General features: G+C 48.9%; 2 protein-coding genes across 2 annotated transcripts in view; one reads left to right on the top strand and one right to left on the bottom strand.

Moving 5' to 3' along the window:
* Window positions 1-6,178: 6,178 nt before the first annotated feature.
* LOC122373617 (carbonic anhydrase 12-like) lies at window positions 6,179-7,108 on the bottom strand. Its single transcript, XM_043351867.1, has one exon. It carries the CDS (start codon window positions 7,106-7,108, stop codon window positions 6,179-6,181), a length of 930 nt encoding a protein of 309 aa, XP_043207802.1.
* Window positions 7,109-10,623: 3,515 nt separating this feature from the next.
* The window catches only part of LOC122373616 (atrial natriuretic peptide receptor 3-like), a 103,909-nt gene continuing 94,276 nt past the window's right edge, over window positions 10,624-20,256 (top strand). Inside the window, exons 1-4 of the mRNA XM_043351866.1 lie at window positions 10,624-10,709; window positions 13,153-13,628; window positions 14,100-14,271; window positions 18,824-19,029. Of these exons, the coding sequence (XP_043207801.1) occupies window positions 10,624-10,709; window positions 13,153-13,628; window positions 14,100-14,271; window positions 18,824-19,029 (940 nt within the window). The remainder of the gene's footprint in view (window positions 10,710-13,152; window positions 13,629-14,099; window positions 14,272-18,823; window positions 19,030-20,256) is intronic.

Raw genomic sequence — 20,256 nt, 5'->3', positions numbered from 1 at the left:
AGTTCTAGACCTCGTACGGAAACAAAAATAGCACCATTCGATTCGCCGTGAAAAACTACATCAGATAGACACCTTTTTAAGCCTTAACAACCAATTTCAAAATTTGACCCTTCTTGACCTGACCTCGGCCTGAAAAAAAGACCTCGACCTGAAATTCATCCAGAGGTGGTCCATATCACTTATTGAGTGTGCCTATTGAATTCTATGAGTAAAATGACCCATATAACATGTGCCGCACATGCCCTTTTCTCTATTTTGTTTTTGGTGACCTGACCTGACCTGACCTTGACCTTTGAATGATATTTTATGCAACGAATATTGTCTTGGTAACCTAAGAATACGTTTTGGGCAATCAGTCTCAGTCAATTCTTCGGCAACTACGGTGCAAGGCCGATAATGTAGAAACTTGCATTTTGTACCCTTGACCTGACCTTGACCTGACCTCTGACCAACTTAAGCAAAAAAATTGGGCTCTTTAGATCCTCCTTGCTGAGAGCTTTCGATTGCCGTATTTCCCGTCTTTCTACGACCATCGGTTCGGAAGTTAGACAAGGGGGGCAGAATCTGCCCCCCCAGCAGGGCCCGTATGGCTAAATAGCCCAGCGGGGCGCCGCGCGGGTTGGAGGCGTGGACTTAATACCATGCCTGAGACCAATCGATTGGCGGGGAAAATCAAACCATGTGACCCTAGTCACGTCAACTTTGACTTCGAGGCACTTTTCCGCCGGAACATTCCGACTATCGTATATGGCCATAACTTGTTTGAAATAATTGGAACGGTTTTTTGGTGCATCCTCTTTACACTTTAAACTAGATTATAATAACCTGCGCAGTGCGCACTAAAAGACTGGATTAAGGCGTATTCCTTGTTGAGGATGTCTCAATCTGGAGTCTTTCCTCGATGCGTTATTTAATGCGAAGGTCAATGAGTCCGTGTTCAATATTGTTTACATTTTGTTTGTCCGTGGTGAAATAGCCAATGAAAGTCAATAGATGGTGCTCCAGTTGAATTGTATATTTATAGCTCAAGATAAGCTAAGTGGTTTTCCCAGGTAGATGAACATCACTTATGACGTTTCATATGCACACAAGGCCTGCTTTATTTATTTACCCTCGTTATTTTCACAGGAAAATGCGCATTGTGCGTGGTAGCGGGGTGACCAATTAGCAATATTTTCCTTCTCGCCTGCGCAAAGCTGCAGGAAACAAACGTCATCAGCTTGCTTAGTCACTTATGAGCAGCTCCACTAAAATCCGCGATGAAGTGGAGCAATTTTTACTCAGACCGGTATGTATGTATATGTGGGGCGACTCCTTCGTTATGTACAATTGTACAGTCGTGTACAGGTTGATGGTCCCCTACTCTTTATCTACCGGGTTCCTATGGCTCAGCATTGGCAGCAGCCGCCTGGTACCGGTAGGCTGTGCCGCATGACCCGAGAGTGAAGCGGCACAGTCTACCCGCGCCGTTTGACATCGGCTCGGGTCGCCGGGTGGAGCGCTTTGTAGATCAGCTGTCGCGTCAGACCAGCGCGGGGGGAGGGGCTCGTCTGGCCCCTCCCCCGCGTGGTTGGCTGGCGTGGTTGGCGTGGGCTGGCGAGTGGTGTGGGGCGTGTTGGTGGACCATGGGGGCTGGGCGGGTGTGTGTGGTCACTTGCTGCATTGCACATTTTGCGTCGCTTAACAATTGCATTCCTGTTTTGCTAAGCAAAATGCACGGAAGACCCAGCGAATATAATTTACTTGTGCATTGTGCAAAACGTGATTTGGCACGGTATCGAGGCAACCATAGGTCTTGTGCCACATATACATATACATGATATTTAGGCAATACGCTTATGAAAATGGTAGATTGATCGGATTGATCCTGGATGTCAATTCGTATGTTAAATGTCGACATGTATTAAATGAACGAATGAATGAATCAATCAATCAATCGACAATCGACATGTAGATATAAAACCGTATAAATGGCTCGCAACCACTAAAATCGAACCAGATCCTAACTCGGAAAAGTAGCCGGAGCCCCGATGAGGCTCGAACCGGGACTCCATGTTGAAAGTTTTGCCAATGACCCATCATCATTCCACCAAGCTAGAGCGACCGGCACCCGGAACCACAAAAACATTCATTGACTTTGCTGCCGACCTCCCGGCCCCGCCGCCCGCGCGGCCAGACTTTGCCCCGGCCGTGGCCACCATCCGGTGTAGCTCAGCGTAGGAGTGCTAGACTGTTAAACTGACCGGTAGTGAGAGGCTCGGTTCGAGACGCTTCGCGTGCTGGATGTTTATTTCTGTGTCCGAGGCTATGTCCACTTTTCAGAAAGATTATTTGGTGACTGACCTGTTTTCTTTCTTTGCTGCAATTCATGAGGAGACCGTATGGACCCTTACCTGTCCTTCCGCACCCCACTTGGGAGATGGGTGTTTGAACCCCCCTGGGTTTTGTGAATATCTCTAAAGCGAATTTTTGGAGGGTGGATTACGATCGGTTCTATGCGACAAGTGACCACACACACCCAGCCCCAGGTCCGCTCACTCCCTCCCCACATCACCCCCGCCCCACACCACACTCCAGCCCGCCTCATCCACCGAGCCGAGCCAAATCGACAGGCCTGACCCTTACCCCCCCCCCCCTCCCCCCAGCCGGTGTAACGCAGCGTCCGGTCAAATCGCTCTACCAGGCGACCCGAGCCGGTGTCATACAGTGTGGGTAGGCTGTGCCGCTTCACTCTCGGGTCATGCGGCACAGCCTACCGGTACCAGGCGGCTGCTGCCAATGCTGAGCCATAGGAACCCGGTGGATAAAGAGTGGCGGACCATCAACCTGTACACGACTGTACATACCAGATATTTAATTGTTCCAAGAAGGTGGTGTTATTGAGGACAAGGAAGTCAGACTTACCTTTAGGGGTATGCAAAAATGTCTCTTTACTCTATAGTCCATGAAACACAACACAGAGCAGCCACTAGATATGCTTAATTCATTCATCGATATATTTAACTATTAATTAGTACGACGTAGGACATACGCCCGTCTTTAACGATGAGACTTTGAAGCGTGTCCTTATCTATCCAGTCAATAGGTATTCTCGATAAGCATTGAGTATTTTCTTGGTATGACGCCTATTTTTTAGCGCACATATTTTCAAAGCAATCTGTTGTTCAATTATTTTGCAATCTATGTCGCGGGGTATTTTTCCTATGTTCGCTCACGTCGCAGTTTTGACTGCACCTTGCTTTTATTTCCCTTGGTGTAAAAGGTTACAAAAGGCATCAGATACCATAAGCATGATGCTCGTTCTAATATTCCTTTTCATGGTCTTTGGTAAACGTTTTTCTGCCAAACTGTAGTGTTAGTGGCCTGGAGGCCCACCGCCAGGCGGGTTAACGGTTGCCTGCTTACGAGTTACGACCATTCTTTAATTTTGGAATTCTTTCATCGTGTTCTGCACCGTTATTTGTTAATGACAATTGAACGGAATTGTCTCTTACCTCGGAAGTACAGCATTACGGCTCTCATTTTCATTATGAAAAATTTAGCGATTGTTATTACGAGCGAGCGAGCGCAGCGAGCGAAGCGAGTCTTTTCAATATAACGGGAAAATCTCAGTATGAGCGGCCCGGCCCGGCCCGGCCCGGCCCGGCCCGGCCTGTAACGCTTTTGAGAGACTTATATCTCAGCAACCGCTAGACCGATTGGCATGCGATCTTTTTTGCTGGGTAGCCCCATCCCTTCTAGCTGAGAAGCCCTTTGAGAGGCCCATATCTCAGCAGCGGCTTGAGCGATTGTCTTGCGGTAATTTTTATAGGGTAGCTGCATCCCTTCTACCAGAAGTCGGATAGGGTAGGGTGGGGTAATTTGAACATGTGGGGCAATTTGAACATAGTGTGAATAACACAAAATTACGGAAAATCCATAAATGGCATGACAATAAGACCAATGAAAGAAATTATCGTAACTAAAAGGGCTATCACATGAACGGGGTTTAAAGTTTCAGGGAATGAAGATGTTGACGCACAGTGTAAAAAATCAATTTCGCAAGGATAAACGCCTAACAACACGTCATTGCAACTTCATTGCAGCGCAAAATCTTGCATTGCTAGCGCCTAATACGCAACGGCTTTTGTTGTACAATGACCTATTCAGTGCCTTCAATCCAAGAAATTTGCTTTTGAACCCTGTTTTTAAAAATGGCAAAATAACTTTTAGCGTGGGGTAATTTGAACATAGTGTGAGAATTTCAATGAAGACAGGGATAGCTCCGAAAAAAAAACGCTCCCAGTTTTTTTTTTTAACCAATATTTTCGACCCGAAGCAGTAGCAGGTAAGTGATGCCAGTTTTAGAAAAGTTATGTCTGATATCCGTCTAATGTCCGGCATTTTCGTTGATTTTCCGTCCAAAAATGTTAGTCTACTACTTGTCCAAATATGTCCGAAAATTATGCAGCTATCAACACTCAAAACCGTCATTTATATTGCTTATCATGTAATTTTACCAGCCGAAAAGTGTTCATTATATTGAGAGCTTAACAAGCTTTCCATTCGCCAATGCTACGCACGAATCACGATTACCTACTTGATAAAAATGCCTAAGTTTGGCAGGCCATCGTCCAATGTTGTCCAGACTACTGTACCTTTGTGATCAATTCCGAATCGGACATTATAAAGAATCGGAACTCCGAATGTTCAGGTTCCGATTGGCACCACTATAACAGATGAAGTAAGGTTTGGTAGAGTTTTTATCGAACGGAGATGATAGACGTTCTGTTAATTGAAGAGAGGCGAATTCCGTCAACTGACCGGTGTGCAGCGTGCAGATATTGATACTCTGCAACTGTTATTTTGTTATTGTGTTGATTTTTCAAATAAAGGTATTTTTAGAATTGCTCTGCCTATTCGTTTATGGGTCAAACAACATCGGTGCTGGCGAGACTATCGTTTTTATGGCAGGTAAAGGCAGTATGTTCAAATTACCCCACGGTGGGACAATTTGAACACACCGTGACTTGGTGGAGAAGTGATGCTATGCTATTCAAGGTATGCTCGGCTCGTCCAAAAATGAGGCTTACTGAAAGCAAGTGACACATGCGCTAATGAAACAGTTTTTCTTCATTTAAGGTTGAGCTGGAATTTGGTACAACGGAGAAGACGTAAAATTATGTTCAAATTACCCCACACTACCCTACTCTTGATCTATGTGAGTGACCCACACTGCACGTGCAAAATACAAAAAGAAGAGGTGCCAAATTTGTTTCCATTTCAGTAACTCGGTAAGTACTGGGGCGATTTCGCTGAAACTTGACATACAGGTAGGCACCCACCAGGCAATGCATTCCCATGTGTTGCGGTTAGGGTGCTACTGCACGTCCGCACGTGCAGGGGGCGTTTCCAGATCTCTAGAACGGCTGGGCCGATTGCGCTCAAATTTGGTACACGGTTGGGCACCGGTTAGTAGGGTGCCGTGCAAAAGTCATTTTGGACTCCGTTTGCACGTGCGCACGTGCAGAATGCGGCTTCCAGATCTCAGGAACGGCTGGGCCGATTGCGTTCAAATTTGGCACACCGCTAGCGACCGGTTAGAAGGGTGCTTTGCACAAGCCCGTTGAAAGTCCCCTCTCGCCCTTCCGCACGTGCAGGGCTCACTATCACGCTCGCTCGTTCTCCGCCCAAAAGGCGTTTTACTGGTCTATTATTTATTCCCGAAGCTGATCATGGGTTTGTAAACAAACGTGAAACAGAGGCATTACTGATTGCGTAGGTAATATTCGGTGCCTCCCATCGTGTAATGCTTCTAGCTTCATTACAATGAAATGTCTTTATTTTCAGAGTTGTCAAACGTCACGTTAAAGTGCATTTGCTATATATCTACGTACAATCTACTTAGATCCACAAAACAATCATAACAACTCAATAAAGCTGAATGCAATACAGCTCATAAAACTTACTACTGCCCGCTACACGAAAAATGAAACAAATATCGTTGAACATGAAAGCAGTGTTTATTAAAAAAAGTTGACGTTGCATCCAGCTTTCTTCTAACGCATTACTTGAACACAGTTGGATTCTTCGAGCAACCCTATTTACAACACACATCTCTCATCCACTGGTATTGACCGCCAGCGGGCTTTCAGGCACCATTATCAAAGGTCTCTCACATCGCACATGAGATGAGTATCTAGGCTAGCAGACCATCCGAGCCCAGGCTGATCTGCTTGAAGACGACTCGGTTGGACCTCTGCTGCAGCGGGCGGCGGTTGTTGACGAGACGCTGCAGCCTGAAGCGGTCCTGGTACACCTGAGTGGTCAGACAATCGAGGAAGTTCCCGCTGATGTCGGTCTCCACGCTGGAGACCATCCACACCACGCCCGGAGTGCACGGCGGCGTCGTCAGGCTGCCGAAGTAGGTGAACATGCGGGAGAGCACGACGCGCAGCAGCGCCTGCAGCTGGCGCAGGTCGGCGCGGAACGAGAAGTGACTGTCGCGTGTCGCCAGCTGATCCATGTTGTTCTGCAAGCCGAACGTCGGGAACGTCGGCCCGCTGAAGTTGCCCTCGCGATTCAGGAGGACAGCGACGACGGCCACCTTGCCGGGCACCTCTTGCGCCGCCTCCAGGTTCGGGAACGACGCGTCGAAGAAGACGAAGTGCGCCTCAGCGTCGAAGAACTTGTCGCCGGCCGCGTGTTCGGAGCCGGGGGACCCAAACTGATCACCCCAGTGGAAGTGCAGCATCGTGAGGTTGTAGGTCCCCCGGAGCGGTGCGTTATCGATCACCAGTTGAATGGGGTAAGTAGGTGAAGCCCCACGCGCGCGTGGGTCCATGGTAACGTTCAGCTCGAGCCGGCGACCATCGTTACCGACCTCGACCACCCAGTCGTGCGCGCCGGGGTCGGCAATCACCTTCAGCGGTGGCGTCAGCACCACGCGGTCCACGGTGAGCGCGATCGGCGACTGCAGGTGCAGCGGGGCAGAGCAGAACGGGAACGTGCGCCCCCAGCTGGCCGGGCTGCTGTAGCTCCACAGGTCCACCGGCGCCTCCTGGCCGACCACGGAGGCCGCCAGCAGCAGGGACAACACCAGCTGCCGCACGGGCAGCGGCTGAGACATCACGGACGGTGGCGGCTATCAGGGGCTGGAGTGTTGCAGACGGGCTCCACTAATGTAAAACTGTTGCTTTATTTTTCTTCGCTTCTTTTTTGTTCAATTTGTATCTTTTTTGCGTTTTCTTTATCTTGCTTCCTCGTTGTTTACTTCTTTGTGTTTTTCTGTGTCTTCGTTTGAAGCTACGACTTCTTCGTTTTAATTCTCCTGTTCTGCAGGTACTCGTATATACTGTTCAGTGCACAACACAGTGGACAAACAGCCTCTCTGGCGGTCACAGGACAATCTGACTCATCGGAGCCCTGTGTCTCGCTTATGTACGGTCCAACCAGTGTCGCTACTGTGTTTGTTTGACCTAAAACCGGCCTGGTCCGCGCGCCGCTCGCTGTGAGAACTGATCAGGAAAGGCACCTCATGCGAACGCGCTCGCCTAAAAATGACAGCGATAGCGCCATGGCGTTGTTTTCCGCAGTTGCAAACAGGAAGGGAATCATCCAGTCCTCAATTAACGACGTGTATTTGCGTGTTGCCTTAACGGGTCATGACGCTAACTGCGCAAGGAAAATGGACAATTAGACACAAGGTCGGAGTGGCTGAAAAGCAGCCTATTTTCATTTGGCCATCTCAATACAAAGAGGAGCCGATGTTGGCACTTGGCAGGATCATGTCCCCAGCAAGATTCCTCGGTCCCCACAACACGACATCGTGTTTACTGTTCATGGCTTCTGCTTTAGTGAACACTATTTGCGAGACAACACGGCATAACCGTGGTCTGGACACAGTGCTATCGTTTTACAAGAACTGTCTGTCAGGAAGTTGTATCAGTAATTGGGAAACATTGTGAGCCAGAACAATGCCCACAAACTGTTTTTCAGCTACTGAAGACGTTCTTATGAGTGTGCAGTGTTTACGTGATTATTCCACCATAAGATATCAGCTAACATTGACCTCTTAAAGCCCTTCGTGTTCAGAGGTTAATGCATCTAAACATGTAGATACGTAGAAAATAAAATACAGGGTCTTACATAGACCCTGTATGACAACAGCCATGGCAGCCGCGTCAGAATACATCGACAGTTGCGGGCGTCCCGCAATCAAGACCTCCCTGGCTGCCGGAACAGCAGTGGCATTGGCCACAACAGGGTTCTCAGCATATGTACCCACAGCTGCCGCAGCAGTTGACCAGACCTGCGGGCCACTGGGAGCAGCCGATCCAAGAACAGCTCCGGCCCCAGTATCCGGAGAGAACACCGGCCTGGTGGGCCCCTCCCACTCCCATCGGTGCACCTCCGCCCCAGTTCTGCCAGCAACCGCCTCCAATGGCGGCTCCGCAGCAGCGGCAGCCTGCTGCTCTTTGTCAACCACCGCAGTCCCAGCACCTAAGGAACGAGCCGTCGCAAGGAGATTGCGATCGACAGGCACGCTTTCGCTCTGAGACGTGGCCGAGCCTACCGCGTCAGCCGGAACCAGGGCAGCGCCCAACCGTCCCGTCAGTCGGCGCAGCTTCAGCTCCCCCATCGTTCTGCAGCTACGGCAACCGATGCTGCCTCGGCTGCCGGCTCTGAGGCGACTGGACGAGCGACTCCAACCTCCTGCGGACAATGCCAGCTACGTATTGGGGGCTACAACTGCGAGGGATTCATGAGTGCCGCCGCCTACATTGCTGATCTCTTCACGAGTCTAAACGTGCTGTTCCTATCTGAAACTTGGATGTGTAGTGCGGAAGAAACTTTACCGAGTGGCGTTCTTGGGAGCTTTGGCGTGGGTGACGTTGACATTTTTCAGACATTTGCAATGGAGCTGCCACCCGGGGCTGGCGAGGGGCGCCGGCATGGAGGGACGGCCATGATATGCCGCCGAGACAGCCGATTCTCATTCTCCCAACTACAGTGTGAGAACGATAGACTTTTAGCAGTGCAGATGGTGTGTGGCGGAGCACCGCGTCTCACCATAGTTGGCTGCTACATGCCCTAGTGCCCTACTTCACTGGTACTCCGGATCAACTAGAACTTTATATGGACCTGTGCGCTAGTCTTGAAGCCCTCATAGACACGCATAGGTTTTCCGCGCCGCTCATGCTAGTCGGAGACTTCAACTGTCCTCTCCCGTGTCTCCCGCCGGCAACCCGTCCTCGCCAGTGGGCAAAGCTGCGCGGATTCACTCCCTTCAGCCAAGCATTCCAGCGACTTCTGGATGAAAGAAGTCTTACAGTCGCTGAGTTCCGCTTCTCTCAGCCAGTGAATTTCACGTATGAACGCGGCGGTCACACGTCCCACATCGACCACATCATCGTGCCTGGCAAACTTGCAGATGAACAGCTTCTGTCATGTTCTATCATCCCGCCTTCTTATGACAACCTCAGCCCCCATCTGCCTATAACATGTACCCTTCTGCTCCAAATAAACGGCGAAGAGAGGGAAAGACCAGCGCCGCGAGACCACTCCAGTTCTCACCGCACGGTACTGGATTGGAACAATTCCGACAGGAATCAAAGGTACTGTGAACTGCTCTCCACGCAGCTGGAGACAGTGGTCCAGCCAAACCTCAGCGCCGATCCGATAGACTGCCTCCTGACGTCAGCCATCCATCAAGCTGCAGCTGAGGCCGGCTGCTCCCGACCCCGAAGACCGCCAAAGTCCTGGTGGAGCCTTTCAGTGTCGGCAGCACGGGACCGGGCGCGCCTGTGGCATCGCATTTGGACTCACGCCGGTCGACCACGGAATACGGTCCTGCACAACTGCTTCAAAGTTGCGCGTCGTTCATACAGGCAGGCCCGGGTCGATGCGGCACGTGCCCAGGTTGATAACAGCGCAAATCTCCTGTCATCGCTGCTCAGAAGAAGGACATCAATTCGTTCTGGCGCCGTGTAGAGCAGGCTCGACGTGGCTCGGGCGGCTTGCGCTCCTCGCTCACGGCGGACAGCCTCGAGGCCCACTTCCGCCCCATTCATACGGACGAGGACACCCTCTCTGCAGCCCAAGATGACGTGCGCACCCGAGTAGAAGCCCTGCTGTCCCAGGCGAAAGAAGATCCTGGCCCCGCTAAGCGCGTCACTGCAGGAGATGTAGCTCGCTTGATCCCGCAAATCAACCGCAACGCATCACCAGGACCGGACGGCGTCACCGCTGAGCATCTTGTCTACGGCTCTTCAGGACCACTGCACGAGGCTATCGCCTCTCTACTCTCTGCCTGCCTCGCTGAAATGCGTGTCCCTGTCAGTTTCACATGCAGCACAGTGGTACCTATCATGAAGAAGACCGGACTGGACCCCGACTCTGCCGATAGCTACCGCCCCATCTCTCTCGTGTCGACTATCTCCAAACTTCTGGAACTGATCCTTCAGGAAGAGATCGACACGTCATTTGAGGCCTCTGAACTTCAGTTTGGGTTCTTAGGGCATAGGGGCACCAGCGAAGCGTCTATGCTTGTACACGAGACCGCGCAACATTACCTATGCTATAAACTCCCGCTGTTTGCAGCTAACCTCGATGCTAGGAAATGTTTTGATCGTTTGTGGCATGATGGCGTCCTCTTCCGAGCGAGTGAGCACCTCCCACGCCGGAGCTGGGCGCTTCTGGCCTATTGGTACTCTCACCTGTCAGCCCGAGTACGTTTTGGTGGGAAGCTGTCAGACGCCTTCTGTGTGCGCCGAGGAGTGAGACAGGGTGCGCTTTTATCGCCGTGCCTCACCAATATGTTTTTATACCCGCTCATCCAACAGCTCGATGACTGTCGCTTGGGCGCCACGCTGTATGGCTACCACATCCCAGCAGTTGCATATGCTGATGATATTCTGATTATGTCTAGTAGCGCACGCGATCTTCAATCAATGCTTCATGTCGTCTCCTCCTTCTCAGTGTTGTGGAGGATAGATTTTGTACATGTGAACCAAAGCTTGACCAAGAGTCACAGCTTTATATTCGGGGCCGAGTTCCTCTCTCGGACGCCTCAGTGGCAGCTATGTGGACAGATCCTGAAGCACCGACAGGAAACCACACACTTGGGTGTTGAGCTGCGCTCCCAGCTACACGGTGCCGATCAGGTGACTGCCCGAATTCAGCGGAGCAGGGGTGCGTTCTTTGGCCTAACGCCGGCCGGCATGTTTAATCAGCACCTCTCCGCTGTTGATAAGGCATTTCTATGGCGGATGATTGTCGCTCCTGTTCTGATTTATGGATGTGAGGTCTGTTTTTTAAGCTCTGGAGATATTGCTCGCCTCGAAGGCTGGCAAGCCTCGGCGGTCAAAAGCGCGCATGCCCACCACTCCGCACTAATGGCGGCACTTCGCATCCCAAGTGTACAAGCTCTCGTTCGGCGGTCTATTTTTCGCGCTACTCAAAACGTTTTTCGTGGCCAGCACTGCCTCCGTTGTGTGCTGGTGAGTAGCCTGGCCCAGTTGGCGACCAATGCGAGATTCGCGGAAACATCTGCTTCTATTGTGTGCCATCTAATGTCGCTATGTGGGGGAAACTTCATGAGGGTACTGGAGGCTGCCAGCGGTCATATACACGGAGACTGGGTGCACACGCCCAGGCCCGAGTGTGGCCTTGCGGACTCGCTCAGCTGGCTGATGGACAGCAACAGCGCCGAGTCATGGCAGCTAGTAAGGCTGCTTGTAACAATACATCCAAACTGATTCTCCTAGTCCGCCTGATGTAAAAAGCTGCCCGTGCTTTGCAAACGTGACTTTGTTGTGCCGTACTGTGTTTGTATCTTCATGTGTCACGGTTATGTTATGAAGATATGTTCTTGTTTTGTCCTCAAAGGATGTCAAATAAATATGATGATGATGATGATGATGATAGAGAGTGTATGTTTGCAAATAAATGGAACATTCTAAGTTCTCTTCAACTTTATGAGACACTAAAATACGAAGTCAAACAGCCATGGGATAACTTTCCGAATTAGACTCTGTTCGATAATTTGAATTATTGTTAAATGCACCTGTCGTCACAGCTGCTCGCTGCACGGAATCGTCCAGTGATGATTGGTGATATATGATTTGGTGAGACAAGGCCTACCATGGCATTCGAAGCGCTTTCGCATGAGTATGAGCATGAAAATCGTCCTCAACAACCAAATAAATATCTCATCGGAATGACTACAATTAACATATGCTGGCTGTCATTAGGCGGACATAACGTTACTTCCTTGATAATTGGCCATAGGTACTCATTTTTCATATAAGCTTAGTTGACCGGAGTCTGTTGGGGTTCCGCGTCTTCATCGCACTTGTAACTAAGAATATCAGAAGTAAAAGCAAGAAAAACCAAGAGATTGTTGGGGTTCCGCGTCTTCATTGCACTTGTAATTAGGAATTTCTGAAGTAAGCGTACCACTATAAAACGCTACCACAGAAAACTGATATGAGTCGGAATTCCTAGAAGTGCATCGAATTTCGGTTATGAATATTTACTGAGAGCGCTATAATCTCAAGAGGGTGAGGTAGGTATACATACCAACATGCTAACATTTAGCTTGGTGACTTTGCATGGCCTCTGTAGGTGAACACTACACTAACACACACCAATAGACCACTATATACCGATATATAGTGGTCTATGCCCCACTGTATAGTGTATAGTGAAGAGAAACTACGAACTTCAAGATGCTCATTACTAATTACTCAACCTAAGTTTGCCCTGTAGGATGTGTAATATGCAAAGGAAGAAAAACAAAACTACGCAGATAACAGTTTTACTCTAAAAGCTTTAGCGCAAAGCTGTTTTTCAACAATATTTGTAGAACTGTTCGCTCAAAGTTTGCAAAGAAAGTTATTGCAGTAGCTGTCTGCTAAAAGCTTGGGCTGATAGGGTAAACGTTTGTAGAGTTTGTCAAAGAAGTAGTTTAATTCAGAGTAAGATAAACAAATGAATATAAAACAGCATAATGAAAGATCTAATGCTTAAACTTGAAAATGTTCTTCGTATCATTTTTTATCAAATGATAATCAACTGCTGCAGCCCAATAAGTTGCACATACTTTGTAAAAACACGACTGCGCAAAACATTAAAAGTAGCTCATTCCCGTGTGTTCTCTTTCCGTCACAGATCTGCAGCTGCCATGTCCCTTCGCCGGCTGCTGATGGTGCTGCTACTCTCCTTCCAACTGCACGGCTCCACCGGCTCCCCGCCTGCCGCTGAGGGCGCCTCCTGGCCGTGTCGGTCCCGACAGGTCACCGACGACTTCGGCCGGCCGCTGGTCACCATCCAGTGTCACACCCTAGCCGATGAGGAGGCGCGTCAGGACGTCTGCTCGACGGCCCGAGGCGGCGGCGGCTCCCTGGAGCTGGCTGTCCTCCTGCCGGCCAGTGATGCCTACGAGGGCAGCCTGCAGCGCGTGCTGCCCGCAGTAGTGATGGCGCTCCGTCAGCTGCGGCAGCGACGACTGCTGCTCGGTAGGACGTTCACGCTGCACGTGCGTGACACCCGCTGCTCGAGCATCTACGCACCGGCGCACGCGGTGCAGTCCTACTTCACGGACCGGGTCGAGCTACTGCTCGGCCCCTACTGCGACTTCGGATTAGGTGAGATGATCAATGAGATGCAGGCCCTGAAAGGCGGGTCTGAGTGCGGAATATCGTTTCCGAACGCTGGTGTCTGGGTACGGGCAGCGGAAGGGTATGGGGTAGTAGCGATTGGGACTCTTTGTAATGCCAATGCGCATAAGCTCTGCAGCGTATTGATTTTGGCCGTCCGGTTCATGGGACTCACCTGAACTTTACACCGGCTCAGTGAAGTTTATTGCCGTCAGCGTCGTGGAAACGGTCGTATCTGTTACACTAACCCAAAGATCCACAGAGCAATCTTCCGTCTCGAACGACCCAATGCGAACTAATCGAGCGTCTGCGTCTTTCGTAGAACGGTCTTAGCATACTGGAATAGGCCCGCGCTGAATGTCGTCTTTATCTATCGCTTTAAATATGGGGCCACCCATGCATTGTGAAGTATCTAAATGAAACGGGTCGGACTAAAGCAGAACGTCTATTGTTTTTCAGCGCCCGTCGCTCGCTTGGTGAAATTCTGGAACGTGCCTCTCATAACGGCCGGAGGATTCTCATACGACTTCACAAAGCCCAAGACGAATCCAGAAAATGAGTTCTATATGACGACGAGGACTGGCTTCAGCTTCGCTGGCATTGCGACAACCATCTCAGAAGTTCTCAACAAGTGAGTACTTCGATATCATTTATAGGTTGGACTGCGTTTGAATTAAGGTTGCTTTCAACCTTTTCCTTGGTCTTTCTGCACTTACATAATGAATATAACACCTTTCCTGTCGCATACCAATGTTCTGAAAAGTACATTGACTTTTTTTACATTAATGCTTCGATAAATTTTCTCATAGGTCATACATAAACGTACGCTGGCAAAACGAAATATTCCGCCGAAAGCTGCGTCTCCATTTGGCGATTTTATTGTCGGGTTTGTCCCCTGATACGCTTGTCAATGACCCTGTTTTTGTCTGCTTCAGCATTATTTTACCTCTGGCGATTCACAAACGTTTGATTAATTTCCTTGTCACACGTGAGTACAGCAAAGTAATGGCATTTCTTTATAGGTGAGCTGATTATATAACGACTTGTGAACGCGTTGACCTCACAATAATTGAGTTTTGTTGGTCGGTGCACTTATGCAGTATCAAAGTGATTAAAATACAGCAAGATCCTCTTTGCATGGACAGCACAGGACCACAGGATAACACAGGACTAGCAGTTTTAATTGTAAACTGATAAAAGCGAATTTAATTGTCTGGGAAGAAACCGTCATCACGGATTTGTCATTCATGGCTGCTGCACTCCCTGGGGTGGACCGGAACTGGCATCAATTAAACGTCACTCAACCACCACCCAACTGCACGCACTGGGGACTGCCGTCGCTGACATTCACCCCCCTTGCTGAACTGTCTGTGATATGGGAGCTGCTGTCATTGCACTGCCACTCCGGTCACCACTCTGAACCTTCCCGCATTATGAACTGTCGCAACAACACTTCAGCTGTCAGGCAATCTCAACCAGTGGAAAACGACAGAGCGCTGTCGACCCAGTTAATGGTTTCCGCGTTGGAGATTCGCCCTTCACACCATGTCAAGTTGTCGGTCCGATCCAAATAGCCTTTCAGCGCCACGGCTCAGGAAGCAATTTCAGCAATTGGTGAAATGGGATAGCCTACGTGACGGTCGATCTAGATGTCTGAAACCGCCGCTCCGGTCGGTAACAGCTAGGTTTTAACTGACTTATACGGTCATGTGGTCGGTGCATATTTAATATTCCTAGTTTGCATTTAAATGAATTGCATTGAAAGTGAAATGTCTTGCAATTGGCCTGGTGGATAAGGCGTCCGTCTCCTAACTCGACGGCAGTGGGTTCGCGACCGGGGGGCCGCATGTTGTTTGACCCGACCCGCGTTTCTCGCGTATGTATAATGTCGCGTCGCGTCGCGTATGTATATACGCGCGTCGCGTATGTACATACGCGTCGCGTATGTATAATGTACAAGAGATATTTACCTGTCCACTTCTTTTGTGGTGGACGGGTACACTGCGTTGTTTCTTTAGCACTCGACACTCGTCGCATTATAATGGCCACATTGGGAATGCCAAGTGAGGGTTACGTCAGTATGTAGCAATTATCTATGCACGACGGCCCTTACATAACGCATTACCCAATGTTTGTTCTGTGTATGACGGAGATTCACTGGAACAGGTGTCAACAAATTTCAATAGTGTTGGCGTTTACTCACGCGTTGTTTGTGCAGCAATAAGTGGATATAAAAATGATCTATGTTTTTCATGGAATAAAGCGGCAGGTTTGATATCGTCTAGCACGCCGTTATTCCCACCTGCGTATATGTTTCACGAAATTACCATATGCATAAGCTTAAATTTCCTGAATGTTCATAATGATGCGTTGTCTGTAATGTTGATGTTAAACAACTAATTCAAGGCTATTTTCATTTCGATACGCTCAGAAGATGAGCACTGTGACAAATTTTTGGCAATTGGATGCAAGTTTCTGATATCCTGGTCCGTTGTTAGATTCAAATGTAGATCTCAGGTGCAGATGATAATGAAATGTGGCAGAAATCATGGACTCATGCGCAATAACAGGACCTACATTGTACATAGGGCTCAGCTAGCCATGTTTCTCAGTGACATATGGGCAGATGTTGCGTTAGGAAGGGTGCGTTCGGAAGCTCAGCATTCTGCGATCAATTGGTCAAGCTTTGGTTTCGATGTGATTCGACATACGTTGATCATACTGCGTGCGAAAGCTTTTTCAAATTGCGCGTTTTGCTCGAAATCGGTCAATACCTATATCAGCTTGTTGTACGTTCCTCATATCTCTGAATACCTACTGGTTCAGAAAATATCAATATCACTCAAGGAGTAACAAAAAGGTCAGCAAAAAGGTCAATAAGTATTTTGAGTAAAAAGATCACCAGTTATATGTATTTGAATACCATTTATTTGACATTAAAAATTTCAAATTAGCAATAAAAGCTACTTCTTTGCCTCATGTGTAAAACAAAGGAGTAAATTAAATTGATTAGCTTTACTTGTGCCTTTTTAAATGGTCATGAGGGCGAGCGATATTTGCCCGTGCCTGCTCACATCGCCTTCAACATGCCGTAGCTCACTTGACAGAGCTGTTCGCTCAGTACGAAAACAGACAAGCTCCCCAGTATATGATAGCCGATCACCACTGCCCTACTGAGTGACCGCACCCCTCCCTGAGCCTGCGTGTTGGACGCCGGCCCCCCGGGACGATCTTCCTTGTCAGTATACGCCGCGGCCCGGCGGGGGGCCAGTCGGCTCTCTGTGAGGAGATCGCTGTTTGGCGCCCACCGAGCCGCTGTTCCCCACGCGAACAATAGCACGAGACTGACACGGACAAGAAACAGGCGATGACTCCACCACGCCGGATGCCACGGGGGCGATTTTTTGTGTCGGGGTGTTTCGTGTTATGGGAGTCGTCGGGCGGGGGGAGGTGGGAGAGGTGGAAAGGGGATTTCCACTTGCCACGGCTGTTTTTTTATCGTTTCAGTAGCCACCAGTGCAGTGGTGTTTATTACCACTCACTCCTATAATAGGGTTTTAATCAGAGCTTGAATTATCGGGATTCGGAATTTATCTAAGACCGATACGAAAATGTTTGTAAATTTTCAAAACACTCTCTGCAAGATTATTTTTAGCCTGAAAATTTACGCTCATTTTTTATCCAATTTACGAAAACATATCCAGTGAGGGTATTCTCAAATTGCAAGGAAATTTATAATCGGTGATTTAATTAACAAATCTCATAGTAGGCAATGATTGCATGCATGTCTGCTTTTTACGTTGAGCTTCTACCAAAATTAAATTGAAGCTCTCAGGTGACCAAATACTGCGCCAAAGCTGTCTCGCCTTATACCAAAGGAAATTTACCGGAGCTCATTAAGAAGTTCTAGACTTGTTTTTCGTTGCAGGAGGCGCCGTGCTTTACGTGTATTTGTTTTTAATCACCAGCTTTTGGGTACGCTTCTGGGTGGGCGCACCCAGAAGCCAGGTAAACAAGCCAGGTAAACAAGCACAAATATAGTTTGCACACACGGGTCGATGGTGCCATTCCTGAACAGTCGAACGGCAATTATTCATCGCTTAAACAGTACCCTCATTCAGACAAGTTTGCTTTTAATCTCAGCGAGTGACCAATGTTTTCAAACTTCCACCAGAATTCGGACGCATCTGTCAAAAGCTTCACACTACAAATCAATCGAGCATTGTTTGTTTTACTGTTTCCTTCGAAGTTCACGTGTCATAGATCTATTCGAAATATAAGGGTTAGATTTATGTAATTCCACTTTTATTTGGCGTTAAGGAATGCATGCGGCTGCTGTGAAACTATTTTTATCACACGTAGCTTGAACACAAATGTTAATTGGCGCACTTAGCTTCTCCGTCAAGAACTTATCATGGACCAGCCACGAGCAGACTGAATTAGAAACAGGGCTTCGCAGATTAATTTACAAATCTTACGTTTTCCAGTCCTTTAAGCAATGAGAGTTGTTAGAACGCCTCATCCAACCAGCACAGATCTTGGGTCCCGTATACAGGAATGTTGACAGAAAAATATCATCCTCCCAATCAACGTTATTGACCTGCTAATATGCCGTTCTAAAGAAGAGGCAAGCAAGATCCGTCCATGATACATTGCTGAAGGTATAATGTAACATCGCTAAATAAGTTTTTTCATTCATTTATTTCAGCTCAAAATGATGGATCTGGCGCAGCATAAACGTAACAAAACACTCTGGCAGGAGCTAAGCAGCAGTAGAGGAAACGACGCATTCACGGAATTCTAGCGGTGATGTGGTTTTGGGGATGGGAGAGAGAGAGAAAACATTCGATGGGCTTTAGCGACGGGGAGGGGGGGGGGGGGAGGGAGGCAAGAGATCAGCGGGGTAGCAGTTACACACCCGCAGCCGGCGACGGGCGCACCTCACACGGCTTCAGCACGGACGGTAGCAACGTCTCGAGAGGGGACAGCAGGCGAAACCGGTCAACAGAAGTCGGCATGTCGTGAAGCTCCCCCACTTAAAAATCAGACGCACCTTCCATTCTAGCTTCTGCCGGCGTCAATAGTTACTGCTCATCTCACTCACTGTCATGACATTCCTTCTCACCAAAACGGTCATTTAACTGCATTCCAACACCTCACTTACCGTGTTCGCTAACCCTCAGGTTCAACTGGCGCAAGGTGTTGCTGCTGTTCGACCGGGATGCCTACGAGTCTGTGGCCGGCCACCACACTTGCTACTTGGCAATGTCAAGTCTGATCGGCCTGCTCAAGACCAACAACGTCTCTTACGGCACGTTTGACCTCGGTCAGAATCGGCGCTTCACCCTGAGAGACAACCTGCGCTCCAAAATCGGCCTAGACTACGGTGGTGAGTACCAGTGTGGCAGTCTGGATTTCATAGCTTTTTTGCATAGCTGCCACTGTTGACACACGCCTGGCCACCGTATAATTATCTTTTTTTTGTAATTGGCAAGTCGAAACACAATGTGAGTCCCTTGATATACTCGTCACCAGCGTAGCCTCACATTCGTAAGGTAAAGTAGCTCCCAGTGAATATGGTAAGTAGGTGATGCATAAATGATTTTCGTTCGGCAGCAGCCGGTGGCAGAAATAAATCCGATCGAATGCCGAAAATCCCGTACCTGGTGAAAATCCAATCTCGTCGTTTTTGCTCTTCCATGGCTCACTGCGTTGAACGCGTAAACGAGAAAGCACATTTCGGAGTCCGGAATATCCTAAACGGAGGTAAACACCGTTCGACCTCGCCGTGTTTTTCTGCGAAGCTCGACGCCAAGAATGGCACAAGGAATTGCCGCCCGGTCGCTGTGACTACAGTTGCTCAACAAAAGCACATCTTTTTCGGCGTTTACAGTTTGTTTACAGCAAACTACCGTATCATTTTGGTGTCATCGATAGTTAGCCCGTATACAGTTGGTGTCATTGGAAAGACGCCGCTTGCAATGATCAATGATCATCACGAGTCGTGACAGTTGATGTAGTGGGCCGTAGTGGGCCAGCCTCTAACAGGACCTGACTACAACGCGGTGATACACCGTTTACTTCCTTGCTCCAACGCGGTTTTCGTGACCCACGCTTTGTTTTCCGAGTCTGACACTCCCTGTTACTACCGGTGTGAATTCCGTTCCCATCGACTCGTTAGATCATAAAACTTCTCACCGACAAGTTCAGACGTCAATAGCGTGGGGAGGCTACGAACTAGAGGTGGCAAAAGATGAAAATTTTGGGAACCAGACTCGAACCAGACCCGGCTGGACATTTCTGGAACCAGTCGGACCCGGTCTTAGTTGGAATCGGAACCAGTTGGACCCGTTCCCCAAAAGTCAATTAATACAAACTGCTTGTAGGTAGAGCATTGGAGCGCTAATCCAAAGGCCCGGGGTTCGAGTCCCCGTACAGCCCAAATCTTTAACGAGTTTGCAAAAAGATGACTGATGTCATCACTGTCAACCGTGGAAGCCGTATGGCTACCCATCTACGCTGGAGTACGAAAAACATCATCTCACGCTCTCAGTCCCAGCGGATAAGAACAACACCTAATAATGATCCGCATAAAACTTGGCAGAAAGCTCGTTAA

The sequence above is a fragment of the Amphibalanus amphitrite genome, unplaced genomic scaffold (genome assembly GCF_019059575.1).
Source record: "Amphibalanus amphitrite isolate SeventyFive unplaced genomic scaffold, NRLGWU_Aamphi_draft 001522F_arrow, whole genome shotgun sequence".
NCBI classification, from domain to species: Eukaryota; Metazoa; Arthropoda; class Thecostraca; order Balanomorpha; family Balanidae; genus Amphibalanus; species Amphibalanus amphitrite.
Note: the sequence above shows the minus strand (reverse complement) of the source record. Positions and strands in the feature narration are given on the sequence as shown.